General features: G+C 55.1%; 1 protein-coding gene across 4 annotated transcripts; it reads left to right on the top strand.

The window, feature by feature from the left end:
* The first annotated feature begins 249 nt into the window (after positions 1 to 249).
* Positions 250 to 27,186, top strand: PNPLA6 (patatin like phospholipase domain containing 6). 4 transcript variants are annotated; one of them, XM_012436156.3, is made up of 34 exons: positions 250 to 340; positions 950 to 1,018; positions 1,375 to 1,462; positions 1,633 to 1,715; positions 1,894 to 1,991; positions 6,237 to 6,377; positions 6,469 to 6,628; positions 6,952 to 7,032; positions 7,279 to 7,407; positions 7,711 to 7,791; positions 7,883 to 8,045; positions 8,337 to 8,420; positions 8,959 to 9,068; positions 9,160 to 9,327; positions 9,409 to 9,486; positions 13,691 to 13,896; positions 14,151 to 14,282; positions 14,370 to 14,493; positions 14,855 to 14,968; positions 15,204 to 15,279; positions 17,698 to 17,838; positions 18,032 to 18,095; positions 18,377 to 18,545; positions 18,710 to 18,892; positions 19,066 to 19,184; positions 19,374 to 19,530; positions 20,186 to 20,302; positions 20,388 to 20,457; positions 20,901 to 21,017; positions 24,294 to 24,595; positions 26,089 to 26,205; positions 26,442 to 26,538; positions 26,635 to 26,744; positions 26,912 to 27,186. In XM_012436156.3, exons 2-34 carry the CDS (start codon positions 992 to 994, stop codon positions 26,984 to 26,986), a joined length of 3,981 nt encoding a protein of 1,326 aa, XP_012291579.1. In that variant the 5' UTR covers positions 250 to 340; positions 950 to 991; the 3' UTR covers positions 26,987 to 27,186. The 4 variants fall into 4 exon arrangements, with proteins under 4 accessions (XP_012291579.1, XP_012291578.1, XP_012291574.1 ...); XM_012436155.3 differs by having other exon boundaries at positions 17,695 to 17,838; XM_012436151.3 differs by lacking the exons at positions 250 to 340; positions 950 to 1,018 and having other exon boundaries at positions 1,055 to 1,462; positions 17,695 to 17,838.
* Positions 27,187 to 27,874: the final 688 nt, after the last annotated feature.

The raw sequence follows: 27,874 nt of genomic DNA, 5'->3' as shown, positions 1-27,874 counted from the left end.
TCTCAGTATCTTCCAAGGAGACAGGATGCCCTCCCCAGGCCCGCACTCATAAGCACTCCAGGAATGTACCCACCCACCTCCTGGTTTTCCCAGCAGTAGTCCTGTAATCTTCAGAATCTCTCAGTAACTTTCCAGTACGCTCCCACCCCCACCCCAGTAATCCCAGCGTCCCTGGTTACGCCTCCCACAATGGAGCCAGCATCGGTCCCCGAGTCCCAGTGATGCTCCGTGCCATAAAGCCCCATTAACTTCACTGCTACGTGGTAGTAAATCTCCAGCAAAACCCAGCAGCGCCTTGCAAATCCACGCCACCCCAAGCATCCCAGGACTCTTCTGAAACGTAGGTATCAGACGTCTTCTGCGGGTGCCCCTGAGAGCACTCCTGTGCACCCCAGCTCCTGGGTCTAACCGGGGGCAGGCTTGGGTTGGGAACCGGGTGTTAGGTGCCCACCCCCGGACCCCACGGCTTGCAGGCCCCAGTTTTCCTAGGGTGGGGCATTTAGTCTTCGACGGAGTAGGGGGTGCAGCCTGGGGCTCGGGTGGTCAGGCTTGATCAATCTCGCAGAGGGTAGTGACCCAGGAGGGAGTCACCGGCTGCAAGGAACTGTGCCTTGCGGGTACCTGCCTGCAGGCTGCTGACAGTGGGTTCCAGGTCGGCCTTTGGCCCCAGGGTGGGGTTGGACAGGCGGGTCGTCTGGTAGGCCCTAGGAGTAGGCGAAGGGAGCCAGGCAGGAAGCCGGGGACCCGCCTCACCTCCTGGCCGGGGCCGGGAGGTCGGTTTGCCCCATCCCTTAGTCCTGCCGCGTCCCTCTAGCCGCGCACCTGACAGCTGGCGAAGCTACCCCCCCCCAGGGGGCGGGGTTCGAGCTGAGGGCAGGGCTTGAGGCAGGGGAGGGTTGGGCCCAGATTGACAACTTGCACGGATTCCTTAGACTCCTTGACTTCCCAGGACTCCGGGCTAGCAGATCTGCTGTCCAGCTGGAATCCACCGATGGAGGCTCCGCTGCAAACAGGAATGGTAAGGGGTCGGGCGGGGCGGGGGAGGGATGAGGGCGTGGGGCGCCACGGGGACTACAACTCCCGGCGTGCTCAGTGCATATTACGTGTTCTGGCGAGAACACGTTGCGTCCGCTTCGGCGCAACTACGTTTCCCGGCATGCACTGCGGACTGCCGGGCCTCTGGGGAGAGTCGCGCCCCCGGGAAGCGAGCGGCGCTGGCCCATTCTGCAGATGGGGTTATCGAGTCACGAGTTGATTACAAACTCCTCGGGAGCGAAGGTGACGGAGAGGGATGGGGTCCAGGACGTCCCGGCCCCCGGGGAGGGCCCGGCGGGACGGATTTGCTGTCCGCAGCCAGTGCCGTTTGTCCCTCAGGTGCTGGGCGTGATGATCGGGGCCGGAGTGGCGGTCGTGGTCACGGCCGTGCTCATCCTCCTGGTGGTGCGGAGGCTGCGAGTGCCGAGTGAGCAACCGAGGGGCCCCTCTTGGGAGGCTGTCGGGTGGGGGCCCCAAATGCCTGGGTCCCGAGGCGGTAGAGATGGGGATTTGCTGGCGTCTGCACGCAGTCCCTCAGCTCTGGCAACGTGGAGTCTGCGCAGAGCTCCTAGTGCCCCTGTCCCCACGTATCCTCAGAAACGCCAGCCCCGGATGGCCCCCGGTATCGGTTCCGGAAGAGGGACAAAGTGCTGTTCTATGGCCGGAAGATTATGCGGAAGGTGAGTCCGGGACCCCCCTGCAGTCCGCCCTAACCACACTGAGGCCCCGCCCCTTCCCTATTTACACTTCTTAAGAGTCCACCACCAACCTCTCCTTGATAGAGAGCCCCTGGATCCACCCCCTTCTCCCCTAGGGTCTGAATTAGCAGTTAACCCGTCCCCTCCTTCATTCTCCCAGGTGTCACAGTCCACTTCCTCCCTCGTGGATACCTCTGTCTCCACCACTTCCCGGCCACGCATGAAGAAGAAACTGAAGATGCTCAATATCGCCAAGAAGTAAGTCTGTGCTGGGTGTGACCTGGTATTGGGGGTTATCTCAGGGGCCTTTTGAGTCATCAATGCACGCCAGAGTGTTGTGAAAATCTTCCCATATCGGCCAGGTGCGGTGGCTCACGCCTGTAATCCCAGCACTTTGGGAGGCGGAGGCAGGTACATCACTTGAGGTCAGGAGTTCGAGACCAGCCTGGCCAACATGGAGAAACCCCATCTCTACTAAAAATGCAAAAATTAGCTGGGTGTGGTGGCGGGCGTCTCTAATCCCAGCTACTCAGGAGGTTGAGACAGAAGAATCACTTGAACCCGGAGGTGGAGGTTGCAGTGAGCTGAGATCGCACCACTGCACTCCAGCCTGGGTTACAGAGCGACACTCCGTCTCAAAAAAAAAAAAAAAATCTTCTGGTATCAGAGGGACATCTCTGGACTCTCGTCTGAGGGGATATCTCAGAGCTCTTCTACACCAGACACGCTGTCTCTAGGGGTCTCTGTCCCGTGAGAGCCAGCTCAGTGATGTTCTCTTTCCACTGGGGCATCTGAGCTACTTGTTCCCAAGTCATTATCTCAGAGGTTTTGCCATATATTTGGGGGGTCTACATCAGGGGTCTCCATATAGGTTATTTCATGGGTCTCCTTACATGAGTGGTTTTATTCCAGGGTACCTCACTGAGGTCATTCTAAGTGTTTCTATGATTTCCTAAAGGGACTATTTCCAGCCTCCAGCCTCTCTTCTCCAGGGGTTATCTCAGCCATCTCTCTACAACATAAGCATCTCTCTTGGCCAGGCACGGTGGCTCATGCCTGTAATTCCAGCACTTTGGGAGGCCGAGGAAGGTGGATCACGAGGTCAGGAGTTCAAGACCAGCCTGGCCAAAATGGTGAAACCCTGTCTCTACTAAAATACAAAAAAAAAAAAAAAAAAAATATGCCAGGCACAGTGGCAGGCGCCTGTAATCACAGCTACTTGGGAGGCTGAGGCAGGAGAATCGCTTGAACCCAGGAGGCAGAGGATAGAGAGAGCTGAGATCATGCCACTGCACTCCAGCCTGGGCAACAGAGCAAGACTCTGTCTCAAAAAACAAAAAAAAGAAGAAGAAGGCATCTCTCCTGTGTCATGGACCTTAGAATTTTTCCCATACTAAGGCGGCTGTCTCAGGAGTTTCTAATCCCTAGGGGCTATCTCAGGAAACTGCTTGCACTGGAAACATAGGAAAGATACCTCAGAGATTCCTTTTGGTGGCAAGGAGCTAACTCAGGGTCTGCGAGAAAGGCTCTCCAACTCTCTTTGCAAGGCGGGTGCTGGCCCTGGGATCTCCTTGCATCATGGAGTCTACCCGAAGGTCTGCCTCGAGGTTTCTTCACACTAGGGCATCATCCCAGGGCTCTCCGTGATCAGTAGTCCTGCAGTGGCAGGGCTTTCTATGAGTTGAGTAGAACGGCTGTTTTGGCTGGGTGTGGTGGCTCATGCCTGTAATCCCAGCACTTAGGGAGGCTGAGGTGGGCGGATCACCTGAGGTCAGGAGTTCAAGACCAACCTGGCCAACATAGTAATAAAACTCCGTCTCTACTAAAAATACAAAAATTATGTTTGCTGGAATATGCCTGAAAAAAAGAAAAAAAAAAAAAAGAAAGAAAAATATAAAAATTAGCTGGGTGTGGTGGCACGCGCCTATAGTCCCAGCTACTCAGGAGGCTGAGGCAGGAGAATCGATTGAACGAGGGAGGCAGAGGTTGCAGTGAGCTGAGACCATGCCATTGCACTCCAGCCTAGGTGACAGAGTAAAACTCCGTCTCAAAAAAAAAAGGCGGGGGCTATCTCAAAGTTCCCCGTGATCAGTTGAGGATCTGTATCTCAGGTTTTTCCACATCACAGGACCTGTCTTCAGTGTTTGCATAGTCTTTTCTTTTTTTGAGATGGAGTCTCACTCTGTTACCCAGGCTGGAGTGCACTGGCACGATCTCGGCTTACTGCAACCTCCGCCTCCTGGGTTCAAGTGATTCATTCTCCTGCCTCAGCTTCCCAAGTAGCTGGGAATACAGGTGCACGCCACCACACCTGGCTAATTTTTGTGTTTTTGTTTGTTTGTTTTTTTGTTTTATTTTTAATTTTATTTATTTGTTTTAGAGACAGGGTTTCACCATGTTGGCCAGGATGGACTCGATCTCCTGACCTCGTAATCCTCCTGCCTCAGCCTCCCAAAGTGCTGGGATTACAGGCGTGAGCTACCATGCCCAGCCTAATTTTCATGTTTTTAGTAGAGATGGGGTTTCACCATGTTGGCCAGGCTGATCTCGAATTCCTGACCTCATGATCTACCCGCCTTGGCCTCCCAAAGTGCTAGGATTATTGGCCTGAGCCACCGTGCCCAGCCAGTGTTACTCCAAAGGGACTACTCTGATAGTTTCATGATTGTCAGAGGGCTGTCTCAGCTTTCTTTGACCTAGGGAAGAGATAGCTCAAGATCTCCCTGATAAGAAAAAGAATAATAATTATTATTGTTATTATTATTTTGGAGACAGGATCACAATCTGTTGCTCAGGCAAAAGTGCAGTGGCATGATCACAGCTCACTGCAGCCTCGACCTCCTGGGCTCAGGAGATCCTCTCCCGCCTCAGCCTTTTAAGTAGCTGGGACCACAGGCACGCACAACTGTGCCTGGCTAATTTTTTAATTTTTTGTAGAGATTAGGGGGCGGGGGTCTCACTGTGTTGCCTAGGCTGGTCTTGAACTCTTGGCCTCAAGCACTCCTACCACCTCACCCACATAAAATGCTGGTATTACAGGCATGAGCCACCACACCCAGCCAAAAAAGGAATTATATCTGAATTTCTTGATATCACTGAATTTAATTCAGGGTCCCATCCCCTAAGGTCTGTCTCCGGGATCTTCTGCCAGTGTAGGGTCTGTCTCAGCAATCACTGTGACTTGTGGGGCGGGTGTCATGCAGGTCCACAATTAGCAGAAGGGCTATCTCTGAATTTTCACTTATTTTATTTTATTTTGTTTTTGAGATGGAGTCTCACTCTCGCCAGGCTGGAGCGCAGTGGTGCAATCTTGGCTCACTGCAACCTGCACCTCCCGGGTTCAAGTGATTCTCCTGCCTCAGCCTCCCGAGTAGTTGGGACTACAGGTGTGCACCACCATGCCCAGCTAATTTTTGCATTTTTTTATAGATGGGGTTTCACCATGGCCAGGATGGTCTTGATCTCATGACCTCTTGATCTGCCTGTCTCGGCCTTCTAAAGTGCTGGGATTACAGGCATGAGCCACTGCACCCAGCCTGGATTCTCTACTTGTGATCAGGGCTACTTCAGGGATCTCTGGCCATCAGAGGGGCTGTCTCAAGGTTCTCTGAGACCTGGGAGGAAGGTCTATCTCAGGAATGTTTACATAGAGCAGAGAGGCTATATGTGGGGTCTTCTCATACATTGGAAGCTGTGTCAAAGGCACACCCATGTTAAGGGGGCTGTCTCAGGAATCTATTCTGTGACTACTGGGAGGATCTTTTCTGGGCCCCCGTGACAAGCACAGGTAACATTTCCAGGCCTACCCTTATCTTGGAAGCTATGTCAGGGGTCTGCCTCCCTAAAGGGTTCAGCTCAGGGGCCTATGCCTAGTAGAGGGGCCATCTCAGAGAACTTTAGGTCTGGGTCATAGGGTTTTTCCATAAAGGGCCACATAGTAAACGTTTCAGGCCCGCCACATACCATCTCCATTGCAGCTCTTCAACTGTGCTGCAAGGGAGCAGCCATAATGATGTGCAAATACATGAATATGGCTTTGCACCAATGAAACTTTATTTACAAAATAGGTGGCCGGCTGTGTGCCATGGCTCATGCCTGTAATCCCAGCACTTTGGGAGGCAGAGGCAGGCGGATTACCTGAGATTAGGAGTTTGAAACTAGCCTGGCCAACATGGGGAAACCCCGTCTCTAATAAAAATACAAAAATATTAGCTGGGCATGGTGGTGCCCGCCTGTAGTCCCAGCTCCTCAGGAGGCTGAGGCAGGAGAATTGCTTCAGCTGGGAGGTGGAGGTTGCAGTGGGCTGAAATCTCGCCACTGCACTCCAGTCTGCGTAAAACAGCGAGACTCTCCCAAAAAACAAAAAAAATAGGTGGCCACCTGATTTGACCAGCGAGTCAGTTTGCTGTATGTGAGCCCTGGGGAAAGGGGTATGTAGGGGTCTTAGGTTTGCCTGAGCCTTCTCCCTGTCCCCCTCATCCCCCACACCCCTCCTCCCACCAGGATTCTGCGCATCCAGAAAGAGACACCCACGCTGCAGCGGAAGGAACCCCCGCCCTCAGTTCTGGAGGCCGACCTGACCGAGGGTGACCTGGCTAACTCCCATCTGCCCTCCGAAGTGCTTTATATGCTCAAGAATGTCCGGTCAGTGTCAGGGGTGCAGGCAGGGGCGGAGGGCTGCAGACCTGGGGTCTCCCTGACCTCCTGCCTCTGTCCCCCACTGCCTGTCCAACAGGGTGCTGGGCCACTTCGAGAAGCCGCTCTTCCTGGAGCTCTGCCGCCACATGGTCTTCCAGCGGCTGGGCCAGGGTGACTATGTCTTCCGGCCAGGCCAGCCGGACGCCAGCATCTACGTGGTGCAGGACGGGCTACTGGAACTCTGTCTGCCAGGGCCTGTGAGTGGGCCGCCGCAGGGGCTGCTGCAGGAGGATGGGTGGTACCGGTAGGGATGGGCTGCAGGTGTTGGTCTGTAGATGCATCATTGGAGATGTATTATCGGGAGTCAGGGGAAAGGGTGACCAAGGACATTTGGGGTGGTCTGCACGGTTGCTCAGTAGATACAGGTATTGAACGACAGGAGATACCTGCTCGCTGGAGGGCTTGGTGGGTTCCCCTGGGAAGGGATGGGAGGCATCAGTGATCATAGGGATGGGTGAGGGGGTGAAATGTTAGTCACTAGGGCAAGGCCACCGAGGGTCCACGGTCCCCTGTGTCTCAGGACGGGAAGGAGTGTGTGGTGAAGGAAGTGGTTCCCGGGGACAGCGTCAACAGCCTTCTCAGCATCCTGGATGTCATCACCGTGAGTGACCAGTTCCTAGGGCAGCAGGGCTTGAGGGGTGTGGTCATTAGATGGGGCGGGATCAGGGTGTACAAGGACCTACCCAAGGGACTGGATTGAAGGAAATCACCGGGTCCCCATTCTCTGATTCATCCCTGATGCCGCCGATAGCCCCTCATTGGACTGGCGCCGGGAAAGATTGGGGGAGTAGCAAGGGAGACTCACAGCCCCTGCCCTGGTCTCTCTTCATGCCCTCCCCTCCCCCAGGGTCACCAGCATCCCCAGCGGACCGTGTCTGCCCGGGCGGCCCGGGACTCCACGGTGCTGCGCCTGCCAGTGGAGGCGTTCTCTGCTGTCTTCACCAAGTATCCGGAGAGCTTGGTGCGGGTTGTGCAGGTCAGCTGGCCTTCGCCTCCCGTCACCCACCCAGGGACCTCACCCTGGCCCCCACCCATTCCAGGCTTCATTGGGCCTGGGCCCAGCAACCATCAGGCGCTGTAGCTGTGGTTATCAGCCCAGAGCAGCCAGACATCCGCAGCTGCTGACTCCTCCCTTAACTGCCTTGCCCCATTTCCCCAGATTGTGGGTCTCTCTCTGGTTCCCGCCCCAACCCCTCATGCTGTGAACTAGCCCGGCCCACCATCTGGCCCTGACCCTGACCCCGCCCCATCTAATGGCCACGCCCCTCGAGCCCTGCAGATCATAATGGTGCGGCTGCAGCGAGTCACCTTCCTGGCGCTGCACAACTACCTGGGTCTGACCAATGAGCTCTTCAGCCACGTGAGTGGGTGACAGGGAGCGAGCATGGGGGGATGGGGCGAGGTCAGGATGGGGCTCCCAGGACAGGCCACAAGCCGTTCTCTGTCCCCAGGAGATCCAGCCCTTGCGCCTGTTCCCCAGCCCCGGCCTCCCAACGCGCACCAGCCCTGTGCGGGGCTCCAAGCGGATGGTCAGCACCTCAGCTACAGACGAGCCCAGGGAGACCCCTGGTCGGCCACCTGACCCCACTGGGGCTCCGCTGCCTGGACCTACAGGTACCCAGGGACCCGGGGCTGGCAGAGTCCAATCTCCCAGGAAGCCCCGTCTCAGCACCCAACCCCTTTTTCAGTTCTGCAGAGATTCATCCTGACCCTGTCTAGCCCCCCAGGGACCCCATAGCTGGGTACCCAGGTCTGACTCCTCTCTGGTCCCCCAGAAGCTCTGGCCTCAACCCCAAGGACCCGTTGGAATTGCTTTAACTAGTCCCCAGCGTTTCCTTATCTCCCAACCTGCTAATCCACCCAGTGACTCTGAGAGGCAGGAACCTGAACACGTGTCTCCCCCAGGGGACCCTGTGAAGCCCACATCCCTGGAACCCCCCTCGGCCCCTCTGCTGAGCCGCTGTATCTCCATGCCAGGGGACATCTCAGGTTTGGAGCACTGGGTCTGGGGGAGGGCCATGGAGCTTCCAGGTTTGCATCCAGGTGCCGCTGCCTGCCCATCTTGATTTTTTTTATCTGCAAGATGGGAATACTGCCAGTACTTCCTCGGGCACTTTTTTGTAGACCTTTATTGAGATCGTGCTTCTCCCATCTGTGCTGAGCAGGATTCAGAGGGAGAGTGCAGGCATCGATTAGTCATGTCTGCTATAACAAGTAGCCTTTGGCACATAGGTATCCATTGGTTTCAGACTGCAACTGTCATCACTCTCATCTTTTTCTTTTCTCTTTTCTTTACTTGTCTTGTGTTTTTTCTTTTCTTTTGAGACCTGTCTCCCAGACGAGTGCAGTGGTGCCATCGTAGCTCATTGCAGCCTTGACCTCTTTGAACTCTTGTGCTCAAGTGATCCACCAGCCCCAGCCTCCCAAATAGCTGGAACTACAGGCCTGCACCACCACATCTGGCTCATTTTTTAAAAATCTTACTCTCATCTTTATGGCTTTTGTTTGCCCCCCTGCCTTCCCGCAGGCTTGCAGGGTGGTCCCCGCTCTGACTTCGACATGGCCTATGAGCGTGGCCGGATCTCCGTGTCCCTGCAGGAAGAGGCCTCTGGGGGGTCCCAGGCAGCCTCCGCTCGGGTAAGGCCTGGGACCCTGGCCAGTGGTGGAGCCTGCTGGGGGAAGGTGGCCAGGAGGGAGCAGCAGGAGGTCACAAGCTTGTCCCACTCAGACTCCCACTCAGGAGCCGCGTGAGCAGCCGGCGGGCGCCTGCGAATACAGCTACTGTGAGGATGAATCGGCCACCGGTGGCTGCCCCTTCGGGCCCTACCAGGGCCGCCAGACCAGCAGCATCTTCGAGGCGGCAAAGCGGGAGCTCGCCAAGCTGATGCGGATTGAGGTGGGCAGCCAAGGGGAGCTGGGCATGGGGCACAAGGGAGGCCCGGCTGTGCCCATATCAACCCCCTCCCTCCCTCCCCAGGACCCCTCCCTCCTGAACAGCCGAGTCTTGCTGCACCACGCCAAAGCTGGCACTATCATTGCCCGCCAGGGTGACCAGGTGAGGCTGACCCCTGACCTCTAACCATGCCACCTGAGATTGTTCCCTCTGACTTCTGTGACCTCTGATCCCTGCCCTGTGACTGTAAGACCTGCACCTTTCCCCGTAGAAGCAGACCCCTCTCATCCTATCATTTCCAACCTGTAACCCTTGGATCCTATGACCACCACCCCAACCCTACCCCATGTCCTCTGGACCTGTCAACCCTTCACCTGTGACCCCGGAACCTTTGACCCTAGGACCCCAACTCCTAGAGCTCTCCTGCCTGCCCTGGTTCTTCCTGTCATTCTGTTTTCTGAACTTCTGATCCTGCAGTATTCGCTAGCGTGTCTGCTTCTCACCCTGACCCCTGCCAGGATAAAGGCTCACTAAATGGCTACAAATCGCCATCTGGCCCCGGAAGGCCGTGAACCAGCCCTGGGGGTGGGGTTTCAGGGCCTCCTGGTGGCACCCAGGTTGTGTAGGAAAATGTATCCCGCCAGTCTGTCCACTGTCCATATGGGGAAACTGAGGCCCATCAAGGGTTAGTGACCCGACCACCAGCTGAAAGTCAGGAAACCCCAGGGTAGGAGGAAGAGGAGGAAAGTAGAAACCCACACTCTGCCCCCAAAGTGTGGCAGATGATGGATGATCTAGAAGGTTCTTTGCTTCCTTATCAGTGGAATGGGGCAATAAAGAGGAGACACCCAGTTAGCAGAACCCCAATGAGACTTTTTTCTTTTTTTTTCTTTTGAAACAGTCTTGCTCTTGTTGCCCACAGTGGAGTGCTGTGGCGTGATCTTAGCTCACTGTAACCTCCGCCTCCTGGACTCAAGGAGTTTTCCTGCCTCAGCCTCCCTAGTAGCTGGCATTACAGAGTCATAACTCAGCTGTACCGAGAACAGCTGGCAAAAGCCTCGACTTCCTCTCCAGAAAAGAGCCCAGCTAATTTTTGTATTTTTAGTAGAGATGGGGTATCACCATGTTGGCCAGGCTGGTTTTGAACTCCTGACCTCAGGTGATCGACCCGCCTCAGCCTCCCAAAGATCTGGGATTACAGGCGTGAGAAGCTGTACCTGGCCTACTGAGACATGTTTGACTGTCAGGACTTCACAGGGTGCTGCTCCTGACAGCTGGTGGTAGAGACCAGGAATGCTGAAATGTACAGAGCAGCACGCTGGAACGATCCGGTCCATTATCCACAGTGTGAGGTTTGCAAGAGTGACAGGCACCCAGGGAGGGAGTTTAGCAGCAGCTTACAGTGAGGGGGGACCTGAGGTGACAATGAGCTGTCCTAGGTACTGGGACCCCAACAGCACCCAAGACTTGGGGGAGAGAAGCCGGAGCCAGGGTTGGGGTGGGGTGGGGGCTGTGGTTGCACTGTTAGCCAGCTGGGGTGTTGCTGTGTCACTTGACCCAGTGACTCTGCTGTCCCCTTCAGCTGCACATGGCAGGGATGGGCTCTTTTCTGGAGAGGAAGTTGAGGCTTTTGCCAGCTGTTCTTGGTACAGCTGAGGAAGTAAGGTCACCTTGTGGCTTCTTTGGGGTCCCCTGGGCCCTGCTTATCTGGGAGACTCTGTTGGGTACAACCCAGCCCTGGTCTGTCAATGTATCAGGCTGGTCTGCAGCCCTGCAGAGCTTCTTGGGGTTGGCAGAACTTTTGGTAGGGAGCCCCTGCTCTGCTGTGCTTCTCCTTGAAAGTTTTTTTTTTTTTTTGAGACAGTGTCTCTCTGTCGCCCAGGCTGGAGTGCAGTAGTGCGATCTCAGCTCACTGCAATCTCCGCCTACTGGATTCAAGCGATTCTCCCACCTCAGCCTCCCTAGCAGCTGGGACTACAGGTGTGTGCCACTATGCCTGGCTAAGTTTTGTATTTTTAGTAGAGACAGGGTTTTGCCATGTTGCCCAGGCTGGTCTCAAACTCCTGGCCTCAAGTGGTCTGCCCTCCTTGGCCTCCCAAAGTGCTGGGATTACAGGTGTGAGCCACCGCACCCAGCCACAGTCTGGAAATTCTGTCTTAGAAGGTTCCACCATGTGTTTATATCTTCTGGGACTGGCACCTCACCCAGGGGTCCCTGCAGGGTTTTAGGGGGTGGAGCTTCATTGGGTCCCAGACAGGTGAGTGTGGTGGGTAAAGAAGGCATCTTTCCATTTCTGGGCAGTTTCAGTTCTTTATTTATAAAGGGGTGGACAGGACCCCTTTATAAATACGGAATAGACAGGTGTCTGGCTGGTCAGGCTACCCAAAGATGAAAGAAACATGTATACCCAGCATTTGCTCCATCCTGGACGCTGTCTGCGGGCTGGACAAGAGGCAGAAAAAGGGCTGGGCATGGTGGCTCATGCCTGTAATCTCAGCACTTTGGGAGGCTGAGGTGGGCAGATCACTTGAGGTCAGGAGTTTGAGGCCAGCGTGGCCAAAATGGTGAAACCCCATCTCTGCTAAAAATAAAAAAATTAGCCAGGCATGGTGGCGGGTGCCTGTAATCCCAGCTACTTGGGAGGCTAAGGCAGGAGAATCACTTGAACCCAGGAGACAGAGGTTGGAGTGAGCCGAGATTGTGCCATTGCACTCCAGCCTGGGTGACAGAGTGAGACTCTGCCTCAAAAAAAAAAAAAAAAAAAAAGCAGGACAAGCTCTCAGTGGTCCCTGCTGGGCAGCCCAGTGTTCTCGAAGGATTACACCAAGCCTTGTAAAATCATAAGTGCTTAGCACTACAAAGGAGATGATCTTGGCATTTACAAAGCCTGGCTTAGACAGGGTGGCATCTCTGAGGGCATGACCTAAGAAGAAAGAAGGGAGAGGAACAAATGGTACAGCGGGAGGAAAGGTCATTCTCAGCAAAGGGAAGAGCTTGTGCAAATGGAATGCGGTCAGAAGAAACAAGTTGATCTCTTAAGAAATAAAAAAGGAAGTCAGTGGGCCTCAAGTGGAACAATATTTTTTGGGGTCGTGTAATAGTTTTATTGAGCTATAATTCGTGTACTATACAATTCCCCAATTTGAAGTGTGTATTTTAGGTCGGGCACAGTGGCTTATGCCTGTAATCACAGCAATTTGGGAGGGCAAGGTGGGGAGGATCTCTTGAGTTCAGGAGTTCAAGACCAGCCTAGGCAACATGGTGAAACCCAGTCTCTACAAAAAACAAACAAAAAATTAGCCAGGCATGGTGGCACATACCTGTGGTCCCAGCTACATGGAAAGCTAAGGCAGGAGAATCACTTGAGCCCAGGAGGTCGAGGCTGCAGTGAGCCCTGTCTTAAAAAAAAAAAAAAAAAAAAAAGTATATATGCTTTTTAGTAGCCATTACCACAATCTATTTTATTTTATTTTGTTTTGTTTTGTTTTATTTTTTGAGATGCAGTCTCAGTTTGTTGCCCAGGCTGGAGTGCAATGGCCCTCTCTGCTCACTGCAACCTCCACCTCCCGGGTTCAAGTGATTTTCCTGCCTTAGCCTCCCAAGTATCTGGGATTTACAGGTGCCTACCACCACGCCCAGCTAATTTTTGTATTTTTAGTAGGGACAGGGTTTCACTGTGTTAGCCAGGATGGTCTCAATCTCCCAACCTTGAGATCCGCCTGCCTCGGCCTCCCAAAGTGCTGGGATTACAGGCATGAGGCACCTCGCCCAGCCTTTTTTTTTTTTTAAGGTAGGGTCTCACTGTGTTGCCCAGGCTGGTCTTGAATTCTTGGGCTCAAGTAATCCTCCCGTGTTAGCCTCCCAAAGTGCTTGGACATATGTTTTCATTTCTCTTGGGTATATAACTAGAAGTTAAATTGCTGGGTTATAAGCTACCTCTTTGCCTTTTTTTTTTTTTTTTTAAAGCAGGAGTCTTGCTATGATGTCCAGGCTGGAGTGCAGTGTTGCCATCTTGGCTCACTGCAACCTCTGCCTCGCAGGTTCAAGCAATTCTCCTGTCTCAGCCTCCTGAGTAGCTGGGACTCCAGGAACATGCCACCACACCCTGCTAATTTTTGTATTTTTAGTAGAGATGGTGTTTCACCATATTGGTCAGGCTGGTCTCGAACTCCTGACCTCAAGTGATCCACCTGCCTCAGCTTCTAGAAGTGCTGGGATTACAGGTGTGAGCCACCGGCCCATCCCATATTTTTCTTAACCCTTTCTTCCTTCTTTATATATTCTTCCTGTGGGGCACGTTGACCCGAGCTGGAGTGGGGTCCACGCTGTCCGGGTTCAGTGTTCATTTCGGCCCCTCCCCACACAGGACGTGAGCCTGCACTTCGTACTCTGGGGCTGCCTGCACGTGTACCAGCGCATGATCGACAAGGCAGAAGACGTATGCTTGTTCGTGGCGCAGCCCGGGGAGCTGGTGGGACAGCTGGCGGTGCTCACTGGAGAACCTCTCATCTTCACACTACGAGCCCAGCGCGACTGCACTTTCCTGCGGATCTCCAAGTCCGACTTCTACGAGTATGACTGGGCCCGAGGGTGGGGTGCGGGTGGCACTCGGAGACCCCCAACTTGTGGGAATGTCCAGGGCCCCGTCCCTCAACCCCGCTCCTGGAAGAGCAGAAGGGAGCCCCCAGAGCTGGCCTCCCAGCACCCGTGTAAGACAATTTTGAGGCCTTCCTCTTTCATCCCAAGTTATGACTCGTTTTCTCCACTCCTGGGGTGCTCCAGGGAACCCCTGGTCCGGCCCATGCACCTCCTCCTTTCGCCTGCAGAATCATGCGCGCACAGCCCAGTGTGGTGCTGAGCGCGGCACACACAGTGGCAGCCAGGATGTCGCCCTTCGTGCGCCAGATGGACTTCGCCATCGACTGGACGGCGGTGGAGGCAGGACGTGCACTGTACAGGTGGAGCTCCTACCGCACTGCTCAGGCTCTGCCTAAGGGTGGGGACCTAGGCGTGGTAGGACCTTGCTGACCGTCACGCCCACCCAGGCAGGGGGACCGCTCCGACTGCACCTACATCGTGCTCAACGGGCGGCTGCGTAGCGTGATCCAGCGAGGCAGTGGCAAGAAGGAGCTGGTGGGCGAGTATGGCCGTGGTGACCTCATCGGCGTGGTGAGTGCGGCCCCACCCACCCCCACCCACTGACCTCTGGCCTCTTCCAGGCCAGTCCCCCCACAACGCACACACATCGTCCCGGGTAATCCAGGGAGTAGTGAATGCAACTCCTGACGACTGAGGTCACCCAGTCCACTCCCTACCCAGACCTCATTTCGTTGGAAAAGGGAACCCGGCCTGTCGTGGATCCCTGTCCTCTCCCGCTGCCCAGAGTTCTAATGGGTCGCGACCGAGGCTTGCTTCCCTGCACTGCCATTACAGGGGAACCCTAGGTGGGGCAGTACGGCCCCCTCTCCACCCATCTTCGACCTCCCCATTCCCCGCCCAAGCAGCCCCAGTCATGCACGCGGCCCCCCAGGTGGAGGCGTTGACCCGGCAGCCGCGAGCCACGACGGTGCATGCGGTGCGCGACACGGAGCTGGCCAAGCTCCCCGAGGGCACCTTGGGTCACATTAAACGTCGGTACCCGCAGGTGCGGCCCGTTGTGGGTGGGGCAGAGGGGCGGAGGCGGGGCCGGGGGGGGCCGGGCCTAGTGTGTGGGAGGGGTTTGGGGCGGGGTGGGTCCCGAGGGAGGGACTTAGGGAGGGCGAGGCCGTGGGCGGGGCTCTTGGGGGTGGGACCCAGGAGCACTGGCAGCGGGGGGAGAGGTGGAACTCGGACAGCAGCTTCCCGGGTCTCAGTGAAATGCCGGTCTCCAACGCCCGCAGGTCGTGACCCGCCTCATCCACCTGCTGAGTCAGAAAATTCTAGGGAATTTGCAGCAGCTGCAAGGACCCTTCCCAGGTGAGAGCCGGCTGGCCTGGGGCATGCTGGGAGATGTAGTCCCATGCCCAGAGCATGCTGGGAGGGAAGCCTTTTTCCTGAGGGATGCTGGGAAACGGAGTTCCGTGAAGAAATCCCGCCCGGGCCGGTTTCAAACCGGAAGTAGGACCGTGGTGCAGTGCATGCCGGGAATTGGAGTTCTTGTTCCTGAGCATGCTGGGAAATGGAGTCCTTAAACCCGGGCGTGCTAGTTAGGGGCCCGAAAGTGAATCAGTGGTGCCGGGGACTGAATCTTTGGTGCTGGAGTTTGCCCGGGAGTCAGGGTTTGCTGGGAAGTCCACAGCCTAGACGTAGTGAGAAAGGAAGTCCTAGATCAGAGTATGATGGCAGGGCCAGGCGTGGTGGCTCATGCCTGTAATCCCAGCACTTTGGGAGGCCGAGGCAGGAGGATCGCTTTAGCCCAGAGTATTGAGTTCTAAACCAGCCTGGGCAACATAGTGGGACCCCCGTCTCTACAAAAGTTTCAAACATTAGGTGAGTGTGGTGGCACGTGCCTGTAGTCTAAGCTACTCGGGAAGTTGAGGCGGGAAGATTGCTTGAGCCCAGCAGGTAGAGGCTGCAGTGAGCCGTGATTGTCTCACTGCACTCCAGCCTGGAGAACAGAGCTAGAGCCTCTTTCAGAAAAAATAAAACAAACAAACTCCCCGTACCATGATGGAAAATAGTCCATGGATTATTGTTTAAGATTATTAGATTATTAGATTATTGTTTAGGATCCTGGGTACCTTGCCTTTTGAAGTTACAGGCATGCTGGGAGAGGTAGCTCCCCATCTCAGCCTGTGGTTTCAGTGAGCTAGAGTAGAATGTGGAGTGCAGTGGGGTTGGAGGCCTGCTGAAATGTGGGCCTGAGTTTCTACATTGTGGTGGCCAGATTCTGGGCCAGCCTAGCAACCTACATACCCCTTTTTCCCCCAGGGGCACTACCCAATTGGCCCTGACCCCCAGATCCCCCAAGGCAGGGGCAGGGCAGTAGTGGCAGGAAAGACATCATTAAGAAATTACAGAGGCTGGGTGCAGTGGCTCACGTCTGTAATCCCAACACTTTGGGAGGCTGAAGTAGGTGAATCACCTGAGGTCAGGAGTTCGAGACCAGCCTGACCAATGTGATGAACCTCTGTCTCTTAAAAAATAAAAATAAAAAAGTTAAATAAATAAAAGTACAAAAACTAGCGAGGCCTAGTGGCAGGTGCCTGTAATACCAGCCACTTGAGAGACTGAGGCAGGAGAATTGCTTGAGCTGAGGAGGTGGAGGTTCCAGTGAGCCGAGACTGCCACTGCACTCCAGCCTGGGAACAAGAACGAAACTCCATCTCAAAAAAGAAAGAAAGAAATTACAGATAAACAACAACACCTGGAAGACAAAAGAGGGTCATAATGGCATGTGACTGGCAGAGGGAGGGAGGGAGAAAGATGCTTTTCTAAGGACAGTGAGCTGAGACTTGACCAATGAAAGGGGCTAGACATGGAAGAGAAACCAGAGGTGCTGCACTGGTGACTGGTGGTTTTGAAGCACTGAAAGGAGGAAAGTGATCAAGGGGAGAGATGGAGCGGGGCTGAGGGGTAAGTCGCATAGGGGCTAGGGGCTGTGGACACACTTTTGAGCTTATTTAGATTGGTTTAGGGGAGGAGGGATTCCACCAGTGAGAAGGCAGTGAGAGGTCTAGGCAAGATTTGGGAGTTGACAACAGCTTGGTCTGGTCTGTCAGTGGAGAAGCTGGGAAGAAACAAATGGGTCAAAAGTAGCTTTGTTTTTTTTCTTTCCTTTTGGTTTTTTTTTTAGACAAAGGACAGGGTCTCACTCTGTCAGCCAGGCTGGAGTGCAGTCACAGCTCACTGCAACTTCCGCCTCCTGGGTTCAAGTGATTCTGCTGCCTCAGCCTCCCAAGTAGCTGGGATTCCAGGCATACGCCACCATGCCTGGCTAATTGTTTTGTATTTTTAGTAGAGGGGTTTCTCCATGTTGGCCAGGCTAAAAGTAGCTTTAGTTCTGCCTCACTTTGTGTCCAGGTCCCTCCATTGGACAAAGGAACCAAGGCCAGAATGGGGTGGGGGCACTGGCTGATTGATCTCCCAAGCACAGTGAATCTGAATAGTTGTAGAGTTGTGTAATGGATTCCACTGAGGTGATTAGGGTCCCACATGGAGGGTGGATCACCAAGTTTTAACCAAAGAGGGGACAGTGGTTGAGGCTGAGGGTCCAGGACTAGAGCTATGGTTTTCAGTATGGTAGAGTCAAGACTCTGGGCAGCTAGGTGCTGTAGTTTGGGAGCGGAGGGGCAGGAATTTCAGATGCAGAGGAAGAGGAAGAAGAGGAGGAGGAGGAGGGTTCGTCTCTCCACAGGTTCGCACCGCAGATCTCATCCATTGGGTTCTCAGCAGGCTCCGGGCTGGGTGTCCCCCCGCACTCGGAACTCACCAACCCAGCCAGCAACCTGGCAACGGTGGCAGTCCTGCCTGTGTGTGCTGAGGTGCCCATGGTGGCCTTCACACTGGAGCTGCAGCACGCCCTGCAGGCCATCGGTCAGTGGGGTGAGGGGCATGGGTGGGGGCTGGCCATGGGGGGAACATTAGTGAGTGAGAGATGTTTGGGTAGGTCCGTTGGGGGTTGGGTGGGAACCAGGGTCACAGGGGTGGGGTAATGGATATTCTCTTCTGAGTTAGGCCCCTGCCTTGTGGAGCACGGTTTCAACCTCCCTTCCCCACCTACTTCTAGGTCCCACGCTACTCCTTAACAGTGATATCATCCGGGCACGCCTTGGGGCCTCCGCACTGGATAGGTGTGTGTTGAGGAAGGGAGTGGGGAGGGTGATGGGTGGGCTTGGAGCCCCAAATTCTTTCAGACCTAGAGTCAAGTTCTCATCTTCCAACCACAAAACATGCGTCCTACCCATAGGTCAGTGGGGAGATTCGCAGTGGTGTGAATGTGCCCACCGGGGCACGGACTTCCATGGTGGGGGTTTGGGTGTCTGAGCTCCTCCCAGCAACGGAGCTATGTGGTCCCAGGGAGCACACAACCCCAGGCCAGCCCCAGGATGACACTGCCCCCATCCCACCCCAGCATCCAAGAGTTCCGGCTGTCAGGGTGGTTGGCCCAGCAGGAGGACGCCCACCGCATCGTACTCTACCAGACGGACGCCTCACTGACGCCCTGGACCGTGCGCTGCCTGCGCCAGGCTGACTGCATCCTCATCGTGGGCCTGGGGGACCAGGAGCCCACCCTCGGCCAGGTCAGGAGGCCGTGCCCCCTCTCACTCACCTCGGGCCCGGTCCCTCGCCCTCCCGTGCCTACACCAGGCCACGTGCACCCTCGCATGGGGCTAAGTAATCAGGACCCAGGTGTGGCTAGGTGGTGGCGGGGCAGCCGGTGACCTCCGCTGTCCATCTTCTGCAGCTGGAGCAGATGCTGGAGAACACAGCCGTGCGTGCCCTCAAGCAGCTCGTCCTGCTGCACCGAGAGGAGGGCGCGGGCCCCACTCGCACCGTGGAGTGGCTCAATATGCGTAGCTGGTGCTCCGGGCACCTGCACCTGCGCTGTCCACGCCGCCTCTTCTCGCGCCGCAGCCCCGCCAAGCTGGTGAGGAGCGGGCCGGCCCCCACTTTCCAGGGGAGTGGCTACTGGGCGTGGTTTGTGATATTGGGGCGGGGCCTGGGAGATCTGGGGACAGGTTCAAAGGTAAGGGTGTCCCGGGGGTATCTGCCGGACCCCGCCTTCATGCTCCTGGGTCGCGGCTCTCTCCCCCATCCCAGCATGAGCTCTACGAGAAGGTTTTCTCCAGGCGCGCGGACCGGCACAGTGACTTCTCCCGCTTGGCGAGGGTGCTCACAGGGAACACCATTGCCCTCGTGCTGGGCGGGGGCGGGGCCAGGTGAGGGGCGGGGCTTGCTCTCTGGGGGCGGGGCCTGGGTGTCCGAGGGTGGAGCTTCTTCCCGAGAGAGACCCTGTGAGTGCGGGCAGGCCCTTTATTCCTTAGCTGTGTGGGAGGTGGGAGGAGGTAGGGGCAGAGGAGCTCCTGCGAGTGGGGCCTAGAGGGTCACTGAGTCCGTTTTCCCGGCAGGGGCTGCTCGCACATTGGGGTGCTGAAGGCATTAGAGGAGGCGGGGGTTCCCGTGGACCTGGTAGGCGGCACGTCCATTGGCTCTTTCATCGGGGCCCTGTATGCGGAGGAGCGCAGCGCCAGCCGCACGAAGCAGCGGGCCCGGGAGTGGGCCAAGGTATGCGTTGGGAGGAGGGGTTGTGGCACCCCAGGAGCGCCATAAAACCCGTGGCTCCACCCTAACCTGATCCCATGGGGGGCCTCCGGGCTTAGGGTGACCCTTCCTGATTGAATCTGTGAACCCCACCTGTCCAGACTTTTATAGATATGCCTCTAGGACTCTGAGTGACCACTCTGGGACCTTCTGTTTAGTGACCCTCACCCATAACCCCTAACTAGAGCACCCAGGGCCCTTAGTGACCACATCATCCCTAAGTGCTCCTTTTTTTGTTGTTGTTTGTTTGTTTGTTTGAGATGGAGTCTCACTCTGTGGCCCAGGCTGGAGGGCAATGGTGCGATCTCAGCTCACTGTAGTCTCCACCTCCTCGGTTCAAGTGATTCTTCTGCCTCAGCCTCCCAAGTAGCTGGGACTACAGGCATGCCCCACCAGCCCAACAAATTTTTTTTGTATTTTAGTAGATATGGGGTTTTACCATGTTGGCTAGGCTGCTCTGGAATTCCTGGCCTCAAGTGATCTGCCCGCCTCAGCCTTTCAAAGTGGTGGGATTCGTGACATGAGCCACCACGCCAGGCCTCTAAGTGCTCTATTGGGGAACCCTATCTGTGACCCCACGTGACCTCTATTTGTCCCTGTCTGGCCCCCTTGTCCCTAGAGCATGACTTCGGTGCTGGAACCAGTGTTGGATCTCACGTACCCAGTCACCTCCATGTTCACTGGCTCTGCCTTTAACCGCAGCATCCACCGGGTCTTCCAGGATAAGCAGATTGAGGTAGGCCCACCCCATCCCTTGCCCTGCCCACCTCTCCCGAAAGGATTCCCCTATTCCTCCCCCACCTTGGTCCCTCTCCCCGCAGGACCTGTGGCTGCCTTACTTCAACGTGACCACAGATATCACCGCCTCAGCCATGCGAGTCCACAAAGATGGTGGGTGTCCCCGCCCAGCCCGCAGCAACCGCTGACGCCACGTGGGGTTGGGGGGATGCTTCCGGGAGGGCCGCTGAGCATCTGGGACGTTGTTAACACGAGTGACCGTCCACCCCGGCCTGATCACCGACCACTAACCGCCACCCACTAATGCCCCAGAGACCCCAGGTATGTTGGTCCTCGGGGGAGGGGAGCAGGAAGGCTCGTCGGGTGCCTTACCACCCTCACGCCATCCCCACAGGCTGCGTGTGGCGTTACATCCGGGCCAGCGCCTCCTACTGCCCCTACCTGCCCCCACTGTGCGACCCCAAGGACGGGCACCTGCTGGTGGATGGGTGCTACGTTAACAACGTCCCAGGTCAGCGAGTCCACCGGGCTGGCCGGGCTTCCGGCATGTCTGAGCGTGTCTGTGCGTGTCTGTGTCTGTGTGTCCCACCGCGCAGGCTCCCTGTGGCGGTATGTGCGTGCCAGCATGACGCTGTCGGGCTACCTGCCCCCACTGTGCGACCCCAAGGACGGGCACCTGCTCATGGATGGCGGCTACATCAACAACCTGCCAGGCAAGTGGCTGCCCGAGCTGCCCACACATGCGAGCCCCCCCCCGCACCACACGCACGGGCACACACAGACCGGCTCTGGGACAGGATGCATGCCCAAGCTGCCTGTGCAGGGGTGCAGACACACACACACACACACACACACACACACACACACACACACACACACAGAGTCACGTGCACAAGATGATACATGAATGTGCTCATGGACGGCAACATGTGCGGTTGAAAACTACATCCTGGCTGGGCGCAGTGGCTCACGCCTATAATCCCGCACTTTAGGAGGCTCAGGCAGGCAGATTACCTGAGGTCAGGAGTTTGAGACCATCCTGACCAACATGGTGAAACCTGTCTCTACTGAAAATAACAAAAAATTAGCTGGGCGTGGTGGTGGGTGCTTGTAATCCCAACTACTCCAGAGGCTGAGGCAGGAGAATCGCTTGAACCCGGGAGGTGGAGGTTTCAGGGAGCCGAGGTCGCGCCATTGCACTCCAGCTTGGGTGACAGAGCGAGACTCCGTCTTAAAAAAAAAAAACTACAGCCACCTGCTGGCATGTTGTGTTAAGCCCAAGTGGGTGTACACTCGAGGGACTGGTGCCCATGTCCACACGCACATCAGGGAACATGCAGGTGAAATGCAACACTCACATGCGTGCACACCAGCTACACATGCACATACATTCCCTCGGGCAGGTAAGGCTCATGCACATGTGTACACACAGCCAAGTACATGAGCACAGGTGAACACACGTGTCAGTGAAAGAGGTCATTTGTCTATGCATGCCAGTCTGTCCCAGTCACCCTGGACGTTCCCTAAAACATGCAGGGATGTGCACACACGTAGAAGGGATGCCACAGCTCTGTGACCTGGTTAAGCCAGGCCTGCCACCTTTATGGGTGTACGTGAGAGGCGGCAGATACACAACTTAAAATTTTAGCCAGGCACAGTGGCTTACGCCTGTAATCCCAGCACTTTGGGAGGCCAAGGCAGGAGGATCGCCTGAGGTCAGGAGTTTGAGACCCACCTTGCCAACATAGCGAAACCCCATCTCTATTAAAAATACAAAAATTAGTTGGGCGTGGTAGCAGGTGCCTGTAATTCCAGCTACTCAGGAGGCTGAGGCAGGAGAATCGCTTGAACCCAGGGGCTGGAGGTTGCAGTGAGCCAAGATCGTGCCACTTCACTCCAGCCTGGGCAAAAGAGTGAGACTGTCTCAAAAAAAAAAAGAAATTCCACACCCAGAAGTGTGTATACCCAAATAGACATGTATGATAGCTGCACACATGCTTACAATCTTGTAGGCCAGGGGTGGGCAAACTATGACCCACAGGTGGAATCTGGCCCTCTGTTTGGTTTTATAAATAAAGCTTTATTGAGCCAGGCAGGGTGGCTTACACCTGTAATCCCAGCACTTTGGGAGGCTGAGGCAGACAGATCACCTAAGGTCAGGAGTTCAAGACTAGCCTGACCAATATGGCAAAACCCTGTCTCTACTAAAAATATAAAAATTAGCCGGGTGTGGTGGCACACGCCTGTAATCTGAGCTACTTAGGAGGTTGAGGCAGGAGAATTGCTTGAACCCAGGCGAAGGAGGTTGCAGTGAGCCGAGATCATGCCACTGCACCTCAGCCTGGGCAACAGTGAGAGTCCATCTCCAGGAAAAAAACAAAAACAAAAACAAAAAAAAGTTTGAGACACAGCCCACCCAGTCATTTCTGTGGCTGCTTCTGCACAGCAGATAAGGAGTTACTGGGATAGAAACCGTGTGGTCCACAAAGACAGAGTTACCTTCTCTCAGCCCTTTGCAGAGTACCAACTCTTCCCACTGCTATAAGCTTTCTAGACAGATAAACGCATGTTGTAAACCCACACACGTGAGCATGTGTGTCGACCTGCAGGTGAGAACACACGGAGATATACAAGGAAACACGTCTGGACACTGATCCAGCTCCGTGTGGACTGTAATGAACATGAACAGGCCCGGGTGTGTCTACAGAGATGAAGGCACAGCCAGAGATGGACCTGTTCACAGAAACAGCCTCCCATGGGGTCTTAGACAGCAGGGCTGCAAGTAGGCACACACGGACACACAGACATGGACACATGGACCTAGACCCATAGAGAAGCTCTAGGGAGCTTGTTTGAAATCTCCATCCACCTGCTGGTGTGCTATGTTAGGCACAAGTGGATATACATTCAAGATCCCTTACAAGGGATGCATGCATAAAGTCCAGTAGACAACTGGGTGTCTTCCTGGGCTGGATCTGGCTACAGGACATTGGTTTTGCTCCCCCAGAATCACTGGGAGATTCTCCCTAAGGCACACAGCCATGCAGACACAGGCCCATGGACACACCACCTGCCCCCGTCCACTCCTTCTGTCCCGCTTCCTTAGTCTCCCCCTGTCCCTTCTCCTTGCTCTCTGTCACTTGTCTCAGCCTCGAGAACCCCCTCTGTGCCTGGGTTCTTGCTCCTTTCATGTCTCTGACCTGGGTATCTCTTTCTCCTGCTGTCTCTACTCTGTCTCTCTGTCTCTGTCTCCTTCTACATCTCTGTTTCCCTTGTGTCTGGCCTCCTGTCTCTTCTCCCACTGCCTTTGTCCCTGATTCCTGAGAACTCAAGACTCCCAATACTTGCTGGGCATGGTGGCTCACACCTGTAATCCCAACACTTTGGGAGACCAAGGTGGGCGGATAACTTGAGGTCAGGAGTTCGAGGCCAGCCTGGCCAACATAATGAAACCCCATTTCTTTGTTTTTTTGTTTTTTTAAGAGAGGGTTTCACCATGTTGGTCAGCTGGTCTTGAACTCCCAACCTCAGGTGATCCGCCTGCCTTGGCCTCCAAAGTGCTTGGATTACAGGCGTGAGCCACCACACCCAGCCGATGCAACCCCATTTCTACTAAAAATACAAAATTAGCTGGGCATGGTGGTGTGTGGCTCTAATCCCAGCTACTCAGGAGGCTGAGGCAGGAGAATCATTTGAACCAGGGAGGTGGAGGTTGCAATGAGCTGAGATGGCACCACTGCACTCCAGCCTGGGTGACAGAATCAGACACTGTCTCAAAAAAACAAACAAACAAAAAAAACCCAACACCTGATCCCACCCCCTCAACTTCAGTTGCATCATTTCCATGCCCTGTACATGACAGCATGTCATTTGCATGTATGGTTTTTTTTGTGTGATCATTTGCATGATGGCATCTGTACGACTGGGTTGAACATCTCTGCCCTGGGCCCCTGAGGGGAGAGCAGCCTGCTGACCCCCTGGCCCCACAGCGGACATCGCCCGCAGCATGGGTGCCAAAACGGTCATCGCCATCGATGTGGGGAGCCAGGACGAGACAGACCTCAGCACCTACGGGGACAGCCTGTCCGGCTGGTGGCTGCTGTGGAAACGGCTGAACCCCTGGGCGGACAAAGTGAAGGTTCCAGACATGGCTGAGATCCAGTCCCGCTTGGCCTACGTGTCCTGCGTGCGACAGCTGGAGGTGGTCAAGTCTAGCTCCTACTGCGAGTACCTGCGCCCGCCCATTGACTGCTTCAAGACCATGGACTTTGGGAAGTTCGACCAGATCTATGTGAGTGGGCAGGAGTGGCATGGCGCCTGCTTATTTAAGTAGCAAAGTGTTGCCGGTGGTTTGGCAAAGCTTTGCCACTTAAAATCCCAGAGCAGTGTGAGGGGGAGGAATCCAGGAACCCCATCTGGAATCTGTGGGAAACGGATCTGTGATCAATTAGTGATGTCTGCAGGGGATGTGGTAGGGGTGTGGCTGTGCATGTGCTGTGTATTAACTGTTACTCCTTATGAGCCAGCTGCACCCCTGGAAGCACTGTATAGCGATTTCTAGTGCCATTTCTGCGTTGGTGGGAATAAGAATAGTGATGGAGTAGTAATGTCTGCCACAGGTCCAGGAGAGGGAGGTAGCAATGTGTGTGTTACGTGCCACTGACCCTGAAAAATGTGCCATAACCCTAGCCAACTGAAATTGATCAGGGGGCCAGACATAGTGACTCATATCTGTAATCCCAGCACCTTCGGAAGCTGAGGTGGGAGGATTGCTTGAAGCCAGGAGTTCAACCAGCCTGAGCAACATAGCAACACCCCAAGTCTACAAAGATTAAAAATAAAAAATTAGCTGGGTGTGGTGGTGAATGCCTGTCACCCTAGCTACTCGGGAGGCTGAAGTGGGAGGATCGCTTGAGCTCAGGAGTTCAAGGCTGCAGTGAGCTGTGATTACATCACTGTACTCCAGCCTGAATGACAGAGCAAAACTCTATCTCTAAGAAAAAGAAAGGGCCAGGCACAGTGGATCATTCATATAATCCCAGCATTTTGGGAGGCCGAGGCAGGCAGATCACTTGAAATCAGGAGTTCGACACCACCTGGTCAACGTGGTAAAACCTTGTCTCTACTAAATATATAAAAATTAGCTGGGTGTGGTGGCACATGCCTGTAGTCCTAGCTACTTGAGAGGCTGAAGCAGGAGAATCGCTTGAACCCAGGAGGCGGAGGTTGCAATGAACCAAGATTGTGCCACTGCACTCAAGCCTGGGAGTGCATCTCAAAAAATAATAATAATTTTAAAAATTAAATATTAAAATAATAAACATTTTTTTAAAAAGAAAGAAATTGATCAGTAGCTGCAGCCCAGAAGCCGAGTCTGAGTCGAAATGTGTGATGTCCTTTGTGGGCTCACTGGGCTAGCATGCCATGAGAAACTTAAAATGTTTGCTGTGGGCTTGGGAGATGGCGATATCCACAGATGCACTCCCTGTTTGCAGACTTCAAAGCCAGCTTGCACATCACCACCTTGTGTTATTTGGTACCCAGCACCCTGCATGGGGTCAAGTGGGAAAGAACATGGAGAGATTGGTTGGTAATGTCTGTCAACAGCAGGACAGGGAATGTGTGAGTGAGTGTGCTACGTGCAGCTGACTGTGAAATAGGTTTAGTCTCAAATGCCAGCTCCCCCAGAGCTTCAGGCTTTTGAGGGACCAGAGAAGGGGCAGACAGAGTGGGGACAAGCAAAGCAAGATTGCAGGCATGGACTCAGCCCCTCACTTCCCATAGGATGTGGGCTACCAGTACGGAAAGGCGGTGTTTGGAGGCTGGAGCCGTGGCAACATCATTGAGAAAATGCTCACAGACCGGCGGTCTGCAGACCTCAATGAGAGCCGCCGTGCAGACGTAAGCCTGTGATGCTCCCGTACTGGGACCACTCTAACTCCAGTGATTTCAAAGCCGAGCCCACTGAAAGTCTCCCACAAACCTCAGATGGCCCCACATATCCCTGGGTTTTGCTGAGCTCTCAGACCTCTGCTGATTTCAGAGAGTTCCCACCCTAGGATCTCTAAGCCCCAAATGCCCCCCAGGGGCCCCAAGACTCTGACCTCCCCAAGAGCTTCACCAATATCACCCCACAGGTGCTTGCTTTCCCAAGCTCTGGTTTCACCGACTTGGCAGAGATTGTGTCCCGGATTGAGCCCCCCACGAGCTACGTCTCCGATGGCTGTGCTGATGGTGAGGGGCCTAGGGAACTCCCAAGAGGGAGGGGAGTGGCTGGAGATGGCAGGCCAGCCCTGATCCCCTCACCCATGCCCTGCTCCCCGATTCCAGGAGAGGAGTCAGATTGCCTGACAGAGTACGAGGAGGATGCCGGACCCGACTGCTCAAGGGATGAAGGGGGTTCCCCTGAGGGCGCAAGCCCCAGCACTGCCTCTGAGATGGTGAGAGTGGGCAGCCCAGGGTCCCCTCACATCCTTGGGAGGGTCATTAGTACAGTGGGAGGGGGTGTATCTGAGATCTTGTGTGCTGGGTGCTGGCTGACATGTGCGCAGTGATGTATCAGTGTCTCATACTGGGTGACATGCGTGTGTGTGACCTGTCCCTGCAGGAGGAGGAGAAGTCGATTCTCCGGCACCGGCGCTGTCTGCCCCAGGAGCCACCCGGCTCAGCCACAGATGCCTGAGGACCTTGCCAGGGGTCACCCCTTTATCCCCGCCCCTGGGCTGGGCTGGGGATGGCCCTGTAGGGGTACTCACTCCCCCTCCTGCTGCTATGCCTGTGACCCCTGGGGCCCACACACTGGACTGACCAGCCCTGAGGGGGCACAGTGCTGCACTGATGACTTGACCAGTCCCCTCCCCCAATAAATTCACCTCTTGGAAATGGCCTCCTGTCATCTTCAGGTTGGGGTCTCACCTTCTGTGCTCAGGATGGTGGGGGGGATGCGGTCTGACACACCTGGTGCTTGCCCCGTGCGGGGAGTGCCTTTCTAGAATTCACAAGGAGCCCCGCTAGGTGCTTCTGCCCACTCTGCCCCCTCTCTGGCTCCTCAGAAGCCAGTGCTGACTCCAGAGAATGCCCGAACATTCCATGCCACCCTCCAGAGCTCATAGGTGCTCTTGGGGACCTAACGTGGTACCCCGCAATTTCTTTTTTTTTTTTGAGACACAGTCTCACTCTGTCGCTCAGGCTGGAGTGCAGTGGCATGATCTCCACTCATTGCAACCTCCACCTCCCAGGTTCAAGTGATTCTCCTGCCTCAGCCTCCTGAGTAGCTGGAATTACAGGCACCCATCACTACGCCCAGCTAAATTCTGTTTTTGTTTATTTATTTATTTAATTTTTGAGACCGTGCTTCCCTCTGTTGCCTAGGCTGGAGTGTAGTGGTGCAATCTCAGCTTACTGCAGCCTCCAACTCCTGGATTCAAGTGATTCTCCTGCTTAAGCCTTCCAAGTAGCTGGAACTACAGGCGAGCACCACCACGCCTGGCTAACTTTTTTATTTTTTGTAGAGACGGGGTTTCACCTTTCACCATGTTGGCCAGACTGGTCTCAAACTCCTGGCCTCATG

The sequence above is a fragment of the Aotus nancymaae genome, unplaced genomic scaffold (assembly GCF_030222135.1).
Source record: "Aotus nancymaae isolate 86718 unplaced genomic scaffold, 86718_ANA_hifiasm-v0.15.2.pri h1tg000028l, whole genome shotgun sequence".
Taxonomy (NCBI): domain Eukaryota; kingdom Metazoa; phylum Chordata; class Mammalia; order Primates; family Aotidae; genus Aotus; species Aotus nancymaae.
Note: the sequence above shows the minus strand (reverse complement) of the source record. Positions and strands in the feature narration are given on the sequence as shown.